Below are 14568 nucleotides of genomic sequence, written 5' to 3'. Positions count from 1 at the left end.
GAGCCACCAGGGAAACTCTGGAGAAGGAAATGGCAACCCAATCTAGTATTCTTGCCTGGGAAATCCTTTAGACAGAAGAGCCTGATGGGATACAGTCCATGGGGTTGCAAAAGAGTTGGATACAACATAGTGACTAAACAGCAACAACAAAGTAATATTCCACTGAATATATATATATCCTTTTTATCCATTAGTCCATCAGTGGACACTGAGGTTGCTTCCATATGCTGGCCCTTTCTCTTTTTTTTCTTCTAGGATCCCTAGAATGTGAATGTTAGTATACTTGATATTGTTTCAAAGGTCTCTTAAACCACCCTCATTAAGAAAAAAACCTCTCTTCTCTTTTTCCTCTTCAGCTTAGGTGATTTCCACTATTCTCTCTTCTACTTTACTGACCTGTTCCATATAACCAAATCTGCTATTATTTCTTTCTAGCGTAGTTTTAATTTTAGGTATTGTATTCTTCAGCTCTATTTGGTCCCCCCTTATATTTTCTAATTCTTTGTTAACATTCTTACTATGTTCTTCCATTTCTCTCTTGCATTCATTGAGTATCTTTATGATTATTACCTGAAACTCTTTAACAGGCAGATTGCGTATCTTTTCTTTAATTCTTCTTCTGAGGTTGTCTTGTTCCTTTGTTTGGACCACAGTCTTCTGTTTCTATTTGCCTAGTTCTCTGTGTTTATTTCTAAGTGTTAAGTAGATTGGCTACGTTTCTTGAATGTGGGAGGAGTGGCGTTATGTAAGAGATATCTTATGGAACCCAGCAGCACACCCCTCTGGACAGCAGAGCTATATACTCTAAGCGTGCCCTGTATACGGCCTGTTTGGGCCCTTCTATTGTGGCAAGGCTGACCACTGGGGGTGCTGGCAGGTAGGCCTGGGCCCTGGCCCAGTCAGCTGCCATGACCTTCCTGGTGCAGGGTCCCAGAGCTTGTGCTGCTCTACTGCTGGCAGGGCCAGGTTCAAGGGTGGCTAGCTATGGAGACAGGGAAGCTGGGGGTTGGCGCCAGTCTGCCAGTGGGTGGGTAAGCCTCCAGCACTAGCAGGGTAGAGGGAGGGCTCCACAATGATGCTTGTCAGCATCAGTGTCCTAGTGGTAGAAAAAACTCCTACGTTCAGCTGTCGCTGGCATCTGATTCTTCAGGGGGACTACTAGTTGTCTCCTGCCGCTCCAAGAGTCTCTCCAAGATCTGCAGGTGGGTTCCTTTCAAATCACTGACTCTGTGCATGTGAGATTTTACACATGCCCTGTAAGAGCAGAGTCTCTGTTTCCTACAGTCCTCTAGCTCTCCTGCACACAAGTCCTTTGAAGGATGATCTTCAAAGCCAGATTTTTGGGGGGCACATCTTCCCTGTGCAGGACACCCCAGATGGGGAGCCCAATACAGGTTTTGATGCTTCACTCCTTGGGGAGAATTCTGCAAACGTAATTATCCTCCTGTTTGTGGGCTGCCTATCTAGGGAGGTGGGTCTTGACTATATTATGTCTCTGCCTCTCCTACCCATCTCACTGTACTTCGTTTTTCATATCTTCAGTTGTAGAAAATCTTTTATGCTCGTCTTCAGGTCATTCGCATAGATACTTGCAATTGGTGTGCCCACTGGAGGAGGGGAGCTCAAGAATGGGAGGAGGTAAGCTCAAGGGCTTCCTACTCTACTCTCTAGATAACACTTCCCAAGAAAGCCTTTCAAGAAGTGTTTCTTCTAGATTAAGTCCTTCATTACAGTCTAGATCTCACCGTCTCCTTCCTTTTTTAGGAACTTTGCCTATTCATCTTGCTCTCTAGATTCTTCTATCTCTAACCACTGGATCCTTTTCATAAACATCCTGTTTAAACTTTTTTTGCCCCACATAAAAAACAATCAATCAATAGCCAAAAAACAGAGAGGTAGAAGACAGGTAGGAGAAATATCAATAACCTCAGATATGCAGATTACACCACCCTTATGGCAAAAAGTGAGGAAGAACTAAAGAGCCTCTTGATGAAAGTGAAAGAGGAGAGTGAAAAAGTTGACTTAAAGCTCAACATTCAGAAAACAAAGATCATGGCATCTGCTCCCATCACTTCATGGCAAATAGATGGGGAAACAGCGGAAACAGTGTCAGACTTTATTTTTGGGGGTTCCAAAATCACTGCAGATGGTGACTGCAGTGATGAAATGAAAAGATGCTCGCTCCTTGGAAGAAAAGTTATGACCAACCTAGACAGCATAATAAAAAGCAGATACATTACTTGTCAACAAAGGTCCGTCTAGTCAAGGCCAGTTTTTCCAGTGGTCATGTATGGATGTGATAGTTGGCCTATAAAGAAAGCTGAGAGCCAAAGAATTGATGCTTTTGAACTGTGGTATTGGAGAAGAATACCTACCTCCAATACCTGGTATTGGAGAAGAGTCCCTTGGACTGCAAGGAGGTCCAACCAGTCCATCCTAAAGGAAATCAGCCCTGAATATTCACTGGAAGGACTGAGGTTGAAGCTGAAACTCCAATACTTTGGCCACCTGATGTGAAGAACTGACTCGTTTGAAAAGACCCTGATGCTGGGAAAGATTAAAGGTGGGAAGAGAAGGGGATGACAGAGGATGAGATGGTTGGATGGCATCACCGACTCAATGGACATGAGTTTGAGTGAACCCCAGGAGTTGGTGATGGACAGGGAGGCCTGGCGTGCTGCAGTCCATGGTGCTGCGAAGAGTCGGACATGACTGAGCAACTGAACTGAACTGAGAACACAGACAAACCCACCATCAACTCATTTTCTTTCATCTACTGTTCTATCTTACTCCCCTCTTTCACAACTGAATTTCATAAATAAATTTATCTTTCAAACCACTCCAATCTGGCTTCACCTCTAGTATTTTTAAATTATCCTTTTAAAGTAGTCAAACATACCGAATTTCAAAGATTTCTTTAATGTAACTTCTAGGCAGTATTCTTTCTCAAACTTTCCTTCTGTCTCTTAACGTTCTTTATTATTCCTTTGCCATTTCTCTTAGGATACTAGATTTTTTAATTTAAGGGAGAAATTTCAGGAAGCTGTCCTAGGCCTTCCTCCTACTTGGAAATCTGTACAATATAGAAATTGCCATATATAAAACTGAACTCACCTTTCTTCCCAAATTTGATCTTACTCTAGTATTTCAATCTCAACAAGTGGCACTTTTATATCTATTCAGCTGTTCAAGTAAAAATTTGGGAGTAATCCTTTTATCAGGCTCCACCCTCAAGTCTACATTTGGTCACCACTCTCTCATATAATTCTTGAATTACTTCACTTTTTTCCATCCTTGCCCTACCATCCTACTATAAAACATCAGTATCTCTATTCTGGATAACTTCAAAAGTCTCTTAAGAGGACCTGAGGAACGAAATCATCAGTCTAAAGTCAGAGATCTTAAAAAAAAAAAAACAGAGGCATATCTGATTATATCATTCCCTTACCCTTTAATGGCTTCCACTGTCCTTAGATTAAAGCTCTCAATTTTTTTTTTACTTGAAATATCTAGTTTATAATCTCATCTCCCACCAAATTTCTTCCTTTTTCTCTGCTCTAACAGACTAACTTTTCTTTAGTTCCTAAAGCATACCATGTTCTGTTATCACTAGGCTTTCAAACATGCTATTATTCCTTCTGTTCAGAACACTTCTGATCAGTCTCTTAATTACTATCTCTGTATTTAATCCTTCAGATTTTCAGCTTACATACTGCTTCCACAGTGGGTCCTTTCCTGTCTCAAAAATATGCCTGCATAGCACCCTGTATTTTTCATTCCATAACAGTTACTACACTTATAAACTGTTTGCTGGTGATTTCTAAATTTCCAGGGAAACCATTCTGGAAGCTCTCTGAAGACAGGGATTATGTCAGTGTTATCCACTGTTGTTTTTTCAATTACCTGGAACAAGCTTTTGCATTTCAAGGACTAAAAAGCATGGTGATATCATTAAACAGAAATACACAATTCCAAAGTAAGAGTAGATTTAGGAAACCTCGCAAAATATTGTGGGGAATGAAAGTGGAGTTTGGTTGTTTTCACAACCAGTAAAACATTAATTGGGGAATCAAGTAATATGCTATATTTAAGCAAAAACAATTTTAACAATTTTGATTTTTAAGAGATTAAATTAATTATTACAAGTCTGCAAATGATGGTTTAAATTTTAAAATATCTTTATGACTGGGTTATTTAATATTAAAGTTCATTTAACATTCAATAAAATATTTACAGGGTACCTTACTACATGACAAGATTACGTTATATACTAGAAAATGACTAGTTGGTAAAGACTGTTTTAATGACTATTTCTATTGAGTCCATTTATAAAAGTGATGGTATATTAACTAAGATTAGGTTCTAAAGTTGGTTTGCCTGAATCCAAATCCTGGTTCCACTACTTGCTAGGCATATGATCTTGGGGAAATGAAATTACTTGTATTCCTTCTTCTTATATGTAAATGGGGATCATAATAGTACCTATTGCAAAGGACTGCTCTGAGTATTAGATGAATTAACATGGAAATTATTTAGCCTAATACTTGGTGCAGAAAGACTACCCAATGACTGTTAGTAGTTATCATGATACTTAATAATTTAAAACTTAAGTTCATGAATTAGAAAATTTCCTTCAGTAAGTTACAACACATAAAGTTTAGTTCTATAGTCTTACCAGAATTGAAGATAGAGGTATAAAGGGAAATAAAGGCATAAGAAAGAATGAAGAGACAGAAATAAAACAGAATATAAAAGGAGAAAAAGATACTGGTAAATAAATACATTTGTATTATATAGAGACAGGCATAAACCTGACAATGGGCAGGAAGTCCCTAATTCCTGATTTAGAAGTTGCATTGTTAAATATAATATATTCAAATAATTCTACAATATTTTCAGAGAAGAAAGCTAGTTATCAATAGCTCTGTATGTAATTATATAAGAAATAATAATTTTTAATACTTATTGGAAAACATCTTCTATGGGAACTTCAGCTTAATTAAAAAAAATTATTTGTATCCTGTTAATGGTCTGTATTGGGGAAGGAAATGGCAACCCACTCCAGTATTCTTGCCTGAAAAATCTCATAGACAGAGGAAGCTGGTGGGCTACAGTTCATGGGGTTCCAAGAGTCAGAAACGACTGAGTGACTAAACTACCACCAATCATCTGTAAACAGAGAAACTAAAAAAATGACCACATGGATTCCTAAGGAATCTCTTTGGTGACAAATGACACGGTACAAGTGCTCTGGCTAAATTTTCATTCTCTTAGTCCAAAGCAATACTCCTAGAACCTGTATTTCCATGGAAATAGATATTCTTTTTCTTTAGAGAAGATCAAACTCTCACAATAGAAGCTGAGGTCTAAAGAGAAGAGAAAACACTTCTGGATTTCTGGGAAGATAAAGGCACAGATCTGATTCTAGTTGCAGCTACCACTTAATAACCTTAAGTAAAAAAAATGATATGGTGCAAGGAAGAATCATAGTCTTAGTTCCTTCTCAGAACTAGGATTAAGGAAGTTATCAATTGGTAATTATATGCAGAACAAGTATAGTCTTCATTGATAATTAATCTCTGTCACTAAATCTATTTTAACTAACTTAAAAGACTGAATTAAAAAACAAACTCTAAGGCCACATTAAACATTTATTTTCAATTATTAGATTGCAAACATTCTTTACCTCAAAGTCATCATCGTCTCCTTCGGTGTAATGGGCATGGTTGTCTGGATTATTCACTTTGTCCAACAGTTCAACTGCCAGGGCCCTAGACAGACCTGGCTGCCCTACAAATGTATGCTAAATGAAAATAAAACAAAACTTCATGAGTATGCATTTATATCTATGGCTTATAGAAACTGTTATTTGTTCTTTTCCATTTAGTAACTATCAGAGATAAGCATATGGAAGCCTACCAGTGCTAATGAATTACAGTGTATTATAAAAATATTAATGAGATAATCCATAGTTAAATATTATAAAGCTAAAGAACTATTGTGAGGTAAGTTCATAATATGAATAATTTCTCTATGTAAAGTTAACCAATCTATATTAGGCTGTCAAATTACAACCTTGGCTATAACAATGACATTTATTACACATGTCACTTATGCACATGAAAATAAATACTGTGGTACAGTCCATATCACAATAAGAAAAAAGCATGTATATTCTATGCTTACATATATTTAATTCAACAAAATTATGCTCAATTAACCTCCAATTAAAATAAAATAAATAAATATAAATTTAAAAAGAAATAAGATTATATTCATATAGAAAGACATAATTAAATTTTATAACATTTAAAAAGTTTTCTTGGATTGTTATAATCAACTTTTCCTAATATAAAAGTATTTTATAAATACATACACAGGAGCATTCTATAAATTTACATAAGAAACCAAAACAGAGAAAATCAATTAATTTTAGATGAAAGCAACATTTTAAAGAGTTTTCTCCAAGGCAGGGGTGGGCAAACTACAAACCATGGGCAGAATCTGGTGCACTGCCTCCTTCTGTGAATAAAATTTTATTGGGTATTAAAACCATACCCTTCATGTACTGGCCAGGGTTGCTTTTATGCTACCATGGCAAAACTGAGGAGATACAACAAGACTATATGCCTCACAAAGCCTATAATACACACTATCTGGCTCTTTACACAATGCGTGCCTACCCCTGCTGTAAGAGATCACTAAGACTTTTATATTAAAACCCTAAATGCTATTGTTCTACTGATATGCCTAACTAATGCATGACTATAGAAAATACTCCTATAAATTCAATGACTTACAGTCAGAAGTCTTTCAGCAGTTGGTCTTTTTTTGGGGTTTTTGGTTAGTGCTATTTTGACAAAATTATGGAATGTTGATGACCTTCAAATAAAAAGAGACATGTACAAATATATTTCACTAATATTAGTTCTTTTGTGTTACTAAATTAACTTACAAGCAGTCAGAAAGACTAAAACATATGATTTTTTCCTTAGGCCTCTTAGCTCTATGTAAACCAAAAAACTACACCCAAAACAGAGTATTTCCTTGGAAAATATACCAGGTTCATCTGTTGAGTAAAATACAATTAGTGAACAGAATACTAATATATATAACCTCTAAAATGTACGCTAAAAGCTAGAAATGGGTAGGTGTGTCATCTATAAGGTTAATAACCTTGTGTTATAACCACTTAGGAATCAAAATGACCTTTTCTCACTGCTTAATTTATATGATATATAAATGTTTTGCTATACCCAAATTGTTAGGTGGCATCAAGGTAGGGTGGGTAATTAAACAGACTATTTATACCTTTAAAAAGTCACTGAATTTCTTAGGAACAAGGGAAAAGAAGAGGAAGTGACCTTAGTAACCAAGAGTTTCCTGCCACCTGTATTGATGAAATGGGGAAAAGAAGACATATAGGAACCCGGGAATTCCCTGCCAGTACAGTACAGTGGCTAGGACTTGGCACTTTCAGGACCATGGGCCTTGGTTTGGTCCCTGGTGGGGGAACTAAGATCCTGCAAGTTGTGTGGCATGGACAAAAAATGAACTAATAAAAAATTAATTACTTAATTAAAGGAACTGCATTTTGATTATGAATTAATGACAAAGAGAGGTATTGTACCATTGCCAAGATTCCACGGGAAGAAAGACTAGGCAAGAACCAAAAAGAATAACCTTAGTCATTACCAATGACAGTAATGGCAAAGCAGTTCTCTTTAGAGAAATCAAATCACTACATTACATTGGTAGTTTGTGGCCCTCATATCATGGAGTGAGAAAGTACCTAAGACTGGCAAAGGTACTTCAATGGTAATAACTGTTCTGGAATCTCACTATGAATGTAGCTATTTTAGCTAACAGTCATTCATCCTTGAAGTCCTCCAATTCTAGTTGCTTAGGAACTTAGGTTTACAAGGAACAAGAGAAAACAAAACAAAACAAAACAAAACAAAACAGTGTCAATACAAAGGAATACAGCTAGCAGTAGGATATAAACTCCTTAACTTCTACAGTGTGATTTGCCTTTCATTCCTGGTACTATCCCCAGCATGGCCTGGCTCCTAAATAATACTATGCACAGGCAGGCCAACGAAACATTAAAAAAGTAGTTTAAAACTTTTTTGGGGACAGGCCTTTTAGAATCTGAAATAATATATGGATTGTCTCTCCAGGAGAAAATGAATACATGTAAAGAATTCCAGGGGATCACATATCTCTCAAGAAGATAAAGAATTGCTAAATTTAAGAATTTGGAAACTTTTATTCGTACAATAAGTTTCTCTTATAAACGTATGGGAAGACATTACCAGAAAAATAATTTTCAATTTTTATCATCTAATTGAAGACATCCTTACGGACTGTAAGAATAGGCAAGTTGTTTTACTTTGTATGAGAAAACATTAGGATGCAAATGAGTAATAACTGTTTGAATGTTAGGGAAAATAGGTAGAGAAAAGCCAATGATGATTGATTTTAATTGTCACTGTATTTGGGAAACCATGTCCTATTACTTCTCATGAAAGTTAACATGTAATTAGTGGAAGTAAAGGACTACAGGCAAAATGCGTCTCCAAAATCTTAATGTGTTCATTTTAGATCATTTCCTCACTACATCTCCTATTCAAGCTGCCAAAGCAGTACATTATAATGGAATACTGACCAGGAAATAAACCTAGATCCTTGCCATAGCTCTGCAAATAAATTAGATAGGTAACGTTAGGGAAACTGTTTAATGCTCTGAGCTTCAGCTTTACCATCTTTAAAATAAGGGAATTAAACCTCTGTCTCTTTCAGCCATAAAATTCTATAAATCTACATATCTATAACTCACCATTTTGTTTTGTCCTTTAGTTTTGGAGGTTGAAAATTACTTTTTGACATTAAGAAGAGGGCCCTGGAACAAACATTTCCGTTAAAGAGCAATACAAAACACTTTTATTATTACATTCAATAATCAGAATCAATTCTGCAATGAATTTATGCAAGATTATTATGTAAGTGGGTACTCAAGAGTTAACTGATATGGAATATGGAAATTAATGTTTTATATTTTGGATACCTTATGCAAAATTTCTCCTGGCTCTAGAGAAGATATTTATATTTCCAACAAGCTCTTATTCACAAGGCAAAGCAACTAAACATTTGAGAAGGTTTTTACTACCATACTGTTATATATATAACTAGTATTATATCTTAAGCATAAGTCTATATAATTGTGTATCATTGTGTTAACACACGGAGATGATATACTACTCTAAGATTAGGCTGCATGTTTAGCCTCTACAATTATTTTGGGTGAATAGGCAAATTATATCCACTTCTGTGTTTCCCTTTTTCAATGAAACAGAAATCAACCTGCAAGAGGACTTTCCTTCTCCACGAATTAACCTTTGACCAATCTTTTTAAGGGACTATGGGGGTAGAAGACTGAAGGATTTTAAAAGGAAGTTTTATTTCAGTATTTCCTACAAAACTCCAATGTTTTCAAGCAAACTCCTTAGTCTTTTTTATTAAATACCAAAGATCTTTTCTTTTTAAAAATTAAATGATTCATATATAAAAGAAAATTGAAGAGAAAAAAGTCTATATTCCTCTCACCCTATGACATTATTTTAAATCTGCTTTTCTTTTCAGTCTTTATCTAAATATTAACCAATTACTAAATTATTATAATATGCAACATTATATTCTGCTTTTTTCCCTGATAATCAATTTCCCATGCTGCTTTGGTTTATATATATATGTATTAGCTGCTCTTATGACTGCACATTTAGATTTTCCCCCTGCAAGCCTGAAGCAGATTCTTAGACTTTTCCCGAATTATTTCTAAGTGTAATTTTCACAAGTGTAGAATCAATGCAACATTTGTACTGTTCATAACAGATAACATCCAAATTATTTTCCTAAAGATCTGTACTTATCAGCATTCCAGCTAAAAGCAGGTATCTTTTAACTTATATATCTTTTTTTTGGTGTTGTTATTATTTTTTTAATTGGAGGCTAATTACTTTACAATAATGTGGTGGTTTTTGCCATACACTCACATGAATCAGCTGCGGGTGCACATGTGTTCCCCATCCTGAACTAACTTATGTATCTTTAGGTACTTGTGAGGTTCAATAGTTTACCATGTTTCTCTAGTATCTGATACTTGCTCATAAACAATTTATCTTTTGCTCTTAGAGTCTTTGAATGAGTTACCTATGTAATAAATATCAATAATTAATATTATATATTGGGAGAATACTTTCCCCTATTCTGCTGATTTTCTTTTTAACCTTTACTGTTTACATTAAAAATTTAAATTTTGGCCCAATTTATCTTTTCCTTCAAAACACTAAAAACCCCTTCACAGTCTCTCAAATATTTTTTCTAAGATAATATACTCTAAAATATAAATGATTATAGTAAGCAACTACCTCTTCATCATTCCTAGACAAAGTATAAAGAAACAAAAGCAAATGAGAACAGAAATAAAAAACTCATCTGCATTCTATCATTTGTTTATAGTTCTACTTAGGACAAAAAAAGAAATGTTTTTAATCAATGGAAGAATAAAAAAAAGACTTAAAACTTTAAAAATGATAACTGCTATATCCTACTATGTTTATTAAAGGAAATTTGTTTTAAGGAAAAGTTTCAGACAGACTCTGTGTTGTGTTAGAAAGAACAACAGATCAAGTTTTAGACAAGATTATTCCTACATCTCTCAGAATACTTTTATTGTTTCAATATACTTTAAAATGAGCTCGGAATACCCAAGTTGTCAGTACTTCACTCTCCCTGAAGACCTTACTAGTAACTCCATAATTGTAAATACTGAGAACACCTCATGGGATGAAGATCAAACATAGGTGGTTGAAGTTCTCCAAGTTCAATTGCTGTTATTCCTACTGCCCAGATATCACAGAGTTGGTTGTAGCCACCATTCTTTTCTACTGCTGCAACTTCCGGGGCCATCCTAGAAGGAATCAATAAATATAACATTTTTGTTTTTAAAAAATTATATGAAATTTGTTCTTTTGTTATATTCACTAGACTTCTTGGAGGGAAAGAGGCTTAGAGGCATTTACTAGAAAAGAAGAAACTTTACTATTAACAGAAAAAAACTTAATAAAGACCACATATACACACATACACACGCTTCTAAAACTTTGGTTCTCAAAATCTTGTGAATACTGTTTTATAGCATGGGAAAACAAAAAGACCACTGAAATCTCTGTGAAGGTCAGAGAAAAGTTCCCCAAAGGGGGTGAGACTCACAGAATAAATTAGCAGGGAGTTGAGGGGGGTTGAGGCACCTGGACTCTTTTAGTCAGAGGAAACAAGTACGAATGCAGGGAAACAGGCCAGCACGGAACACACAGAGAGAGGTGACAGGACACTGCTACTCAAAGTATGATCTATAGGTGGACACAGGGCCATAGGCAGTTTGCTATCAGTCTCTGGTAAGTACAGAAACCGAAAGTAAGTATTCTTATCCAGATAAGAATGGTCATTTTTTTTAAAGCAATTTATTTTAAATTTATTTTATAAAAGTATCAGTCTGTGGTGGACAAAATATGAAAAAAAAAGTCATTCATCACAGTTTGAAAAGGTCTAGAAAGTACTTGGAAAATAAACCTCAGAGACAGAGGCTAGATAATGAACGGTCTACTGATTATATGAGAAAGATTAGACTTTACTGTGAAAATGGAAAATTTAATTATGATATAAAACTCATGGCAACATGAAGGATGGTGTGAGAGGAAGTGAAATCAGAATCAGGAAGATGAATTAGAAGACTATGTGAAAAATACGAGGGAAAAAAAAGGATGTTTCAAAGGCAGTGGCAGGGAGGATAGAATTAAGAGGCTGACTGAAGAGACTGAGTATAAAATTTCTGTGGATACTGAAGTAGTGCCATTACCAAACAACTGCTGAAAATATACAGGACTGAGGGTCAACTGAGCAGCTGAGCTGGAGTTATCTGGGAGTTGCTGTGCATACTTAATCACTCAGTCGTGTACAACGCTTTGTGACCTCATGGACAGTAGTCTCCCAGGCTCCTCCATCCATGGGGTTTCTCCAGGCAAGAATACTGGAGTGGGTTGCCATGACCACCTCCAGGGAATCTTCACAACCCAAGAATCGAACCCAGGTCTCCTGCATTGCAGGCAGATTCTTTACCATCTGAGCCACCAGTCGGTGGTATATGAAAATGGCATCTAAAGTTATAAAGTATAGATGATATTACTCAGGATTTTTGAGTGTTTATTATTTTTAAATTAATTTATATTTATACTGAATATTCACAAGGTAGAAGTCACTTTTATGTGCACTTAGGTTACAGAAACTTATATGACACAGCGTCTCTCAACTTAAGTGTGTTTAAGGATATAATCGAAAGCAGTGTTTTAGAAAGATTATTTTGTCAGTAATTGGAAGGATATAGTAGAAGCAGGAGGGCTGGTAAACACTAATGGTAGGATAGGATGCATGAATTTTAACAACATGCAAATGAAATCCTAGATTAAAACAGATACAATATCAAAAGAAAGGGTAATAAAATGACATGAGATTATAACACAATTTTTTTAAAAAATCTCCCACCTATGAGACCTCCCAACACAGCATCTCAGGGACAGCAGGAATTATTGGCACTTTAACACAGGAAACGCTGGACACGGAAAATGAGTATCAAAGTTCTGTAACCCATCAGATCTATGGTAGTGTCAAGGAACCTGAATGTCTCTAGGCTTCAGTCAAGTACAAATTGTATTACTAAGCATCAATGTTGTTCACTAATCTTTAAGAGAGGAAATGGACAAAATTCAATCATAATAATATCTTACCAATAAGGGGTGCCAATGAAAGATTTCCTCTTTGCAATAGTAGCTGTTATTTTTGCAGCTACACCAAAGTCAGCTGATGGGGTAAAAACAGAACAGAAAATTTTAGTTTTCAATAAAACCACCAACATTTCTAAATTTCATCCTCAGAGACATCATTATTAATAATTCAGATAGCAATACTTAGAGAAATGTATATAAATTGAATATAAATATAAATTGAATACCTAAATCCCTTCCTGTTTAGTTCAAAACATAATCATTATAAGAAAATAACTTACTGGCATTTTATTAGAATGAAAACATACTTTATTAAGAACAAAGATATTAAAAAACTTTTCATTACAAGTAACTTAAGTTGGGGAAAAACCATCCACCTGGATTCCTTTTATTCTAACACAACTAGGTTAGTATTTCAGTGCTGTTTTTCTGGAAAACAATTTTTAGGAATTTGAAATAACATACCTAATTTTACATCACCATGATCTGTCAATAAAATATTTGCACCCTAAAGCAAAAATACAAATGCTATTTAGTATTATAAAATTCCTTTCAATAAAATTATCAATTTAAACAGTTTATTATTATTATTTATTGACGTACAGTTGATTTGCAATGTTGTACCAATCTCTGCTATACAGCAAAGTGACTGAATAATACACAGACAGACATTTTTAAAAATATTCTTTTCCATTATGGTTTATCAAGAACTCACTGTACTATATAGTAGGACCTATTGTTTATCCACTGTATATATAAGAGTTTACACCTGTGAATCCCAAACTTCCAGTCCTTCCTCCCCCCATCCACCTTTCCCTTGGAAACCACAAATCTGTTCACTGTGACTGTCAGTATTAAACATATTGAGTTTAAATTAAGTTGAACAGACTTACTTTGATATCTCTATGCATTTTGCCTTTAGTATGCAAATAGGCAAGACCCTGAAGTTAAAAAAAAAGTATATATTAGCAAAACTGCAAACTTCACACCTAAATTTCTACTTAAATTCTTACTGAATAAGAAAAACCAGAATGTCCTTTTTCTGAGGGGAAAAAACCTAGACGTGTTTCTTTTTACTAATCAATGTTTACTAAATTTTAAGATTTTTGAATTCATTTTCTGATAAAAACAAGAAATACTTTACTGTAACATCACCACCACAATCAAGATAATGAACATATTCATCACTCCCAAAAGTTCCTCCCATATATAAACACTGATATACTCTGTCGCTATAGATAATTTTAAAAGTTTCTAGAGTTTTATGTAAATAGAATCATACAGAATATTCTTTTATCTTCTTTAATTCACAATATTAATTTGACATTCCTTATTAGTGTGTTATCAATATTTCATTTTTTTATTACTGACCATTCTACCATACATTTATTACAGAATTTACTTATTCACCTGTTGACAGATATTTGGGTTGTGAGTTGTTTCCAGCTTTTGATTATTATATAGAAACCCACTCTAAAGATTTATGTCAAGTATTTGTATGATTTTTCCTTCTTGGGTAAATAACTTAGATATGACTGGGTCATATGGTGGTACAAGTTTAAATTTCTAGGCAACTGCCAAATGGTTTTTCAAAGCAGCTGTACAATTTTGCATTGAAACTAGCAGTGTATGAGAGTTCCAATTAACTCACATACTCACCAACTTTATGAGGGTCAGTCTTTTTAATTTTAGCCACTCTAACTGGTATGTAGTGGTATCTCATTGTGGT

General features: G+C 34.8%; 1 protein-coding gene across 3 annotated transcripts in view; it reads right to left on the bottom strand.

Moving 5' to 3' along the window:
* MAP4K5 (mitogen-activated protein kinase kinase kinase kinase 5) overlaps positions 1-14568 on the bottom strand; it is a 116775-nt gene that overhangs the window by 47198 nt on the left and 55009 nt on the right. For all 3 annotated transcript variants that reach the window (XM_018054363.1, XM_018054362.1, XM_018054361.1), the window contains exons 7-13: positions 13733-13780; positions 13305-13347; positions 12843-12915; positions 10838-10969; positions 8840-8902; positions 6801-6882; positions 5687-5803 (exon numbers count right to left, since the gene is read on the bottom strand). In XM_018054363.1, the coding sequence (XP_017909852.1) occupies positions 5687-5803; positions 6801-6882; positions 8840-8902; positions 10838-10969; positions 12843-12915; positions 13305-13347; positions 13733-13780 (558 nt within the window). The remainder of the gene's footprint in view (positions 1-5686; positions 5804-6800; positions 6883-8839; positions 8903-10837; positions 10970-12842; positions 12916-13304; positions 13348-13732; positions 13781-14568) is intronic.

The sequence above is a fragment of the Capra hircus genome, chromosome 10 (assembly GCF_001704415.2).
Source record: "Capra hircus breed San Clemente chromosome 10, ASM170441v1, whole genome shotgun sequence".
Classification (NCBI taxonomy): Eukaryota; Metazoa; Chordata; class Mammalia; order Artiodactyla; family Bovidae; genus Capra; species Capra hircus.
The sequence above is the reverse complement of the archived record's forward strand: the minus strand, read 5'-3'. Positions and strand labels throughout refer to the sequence as shown.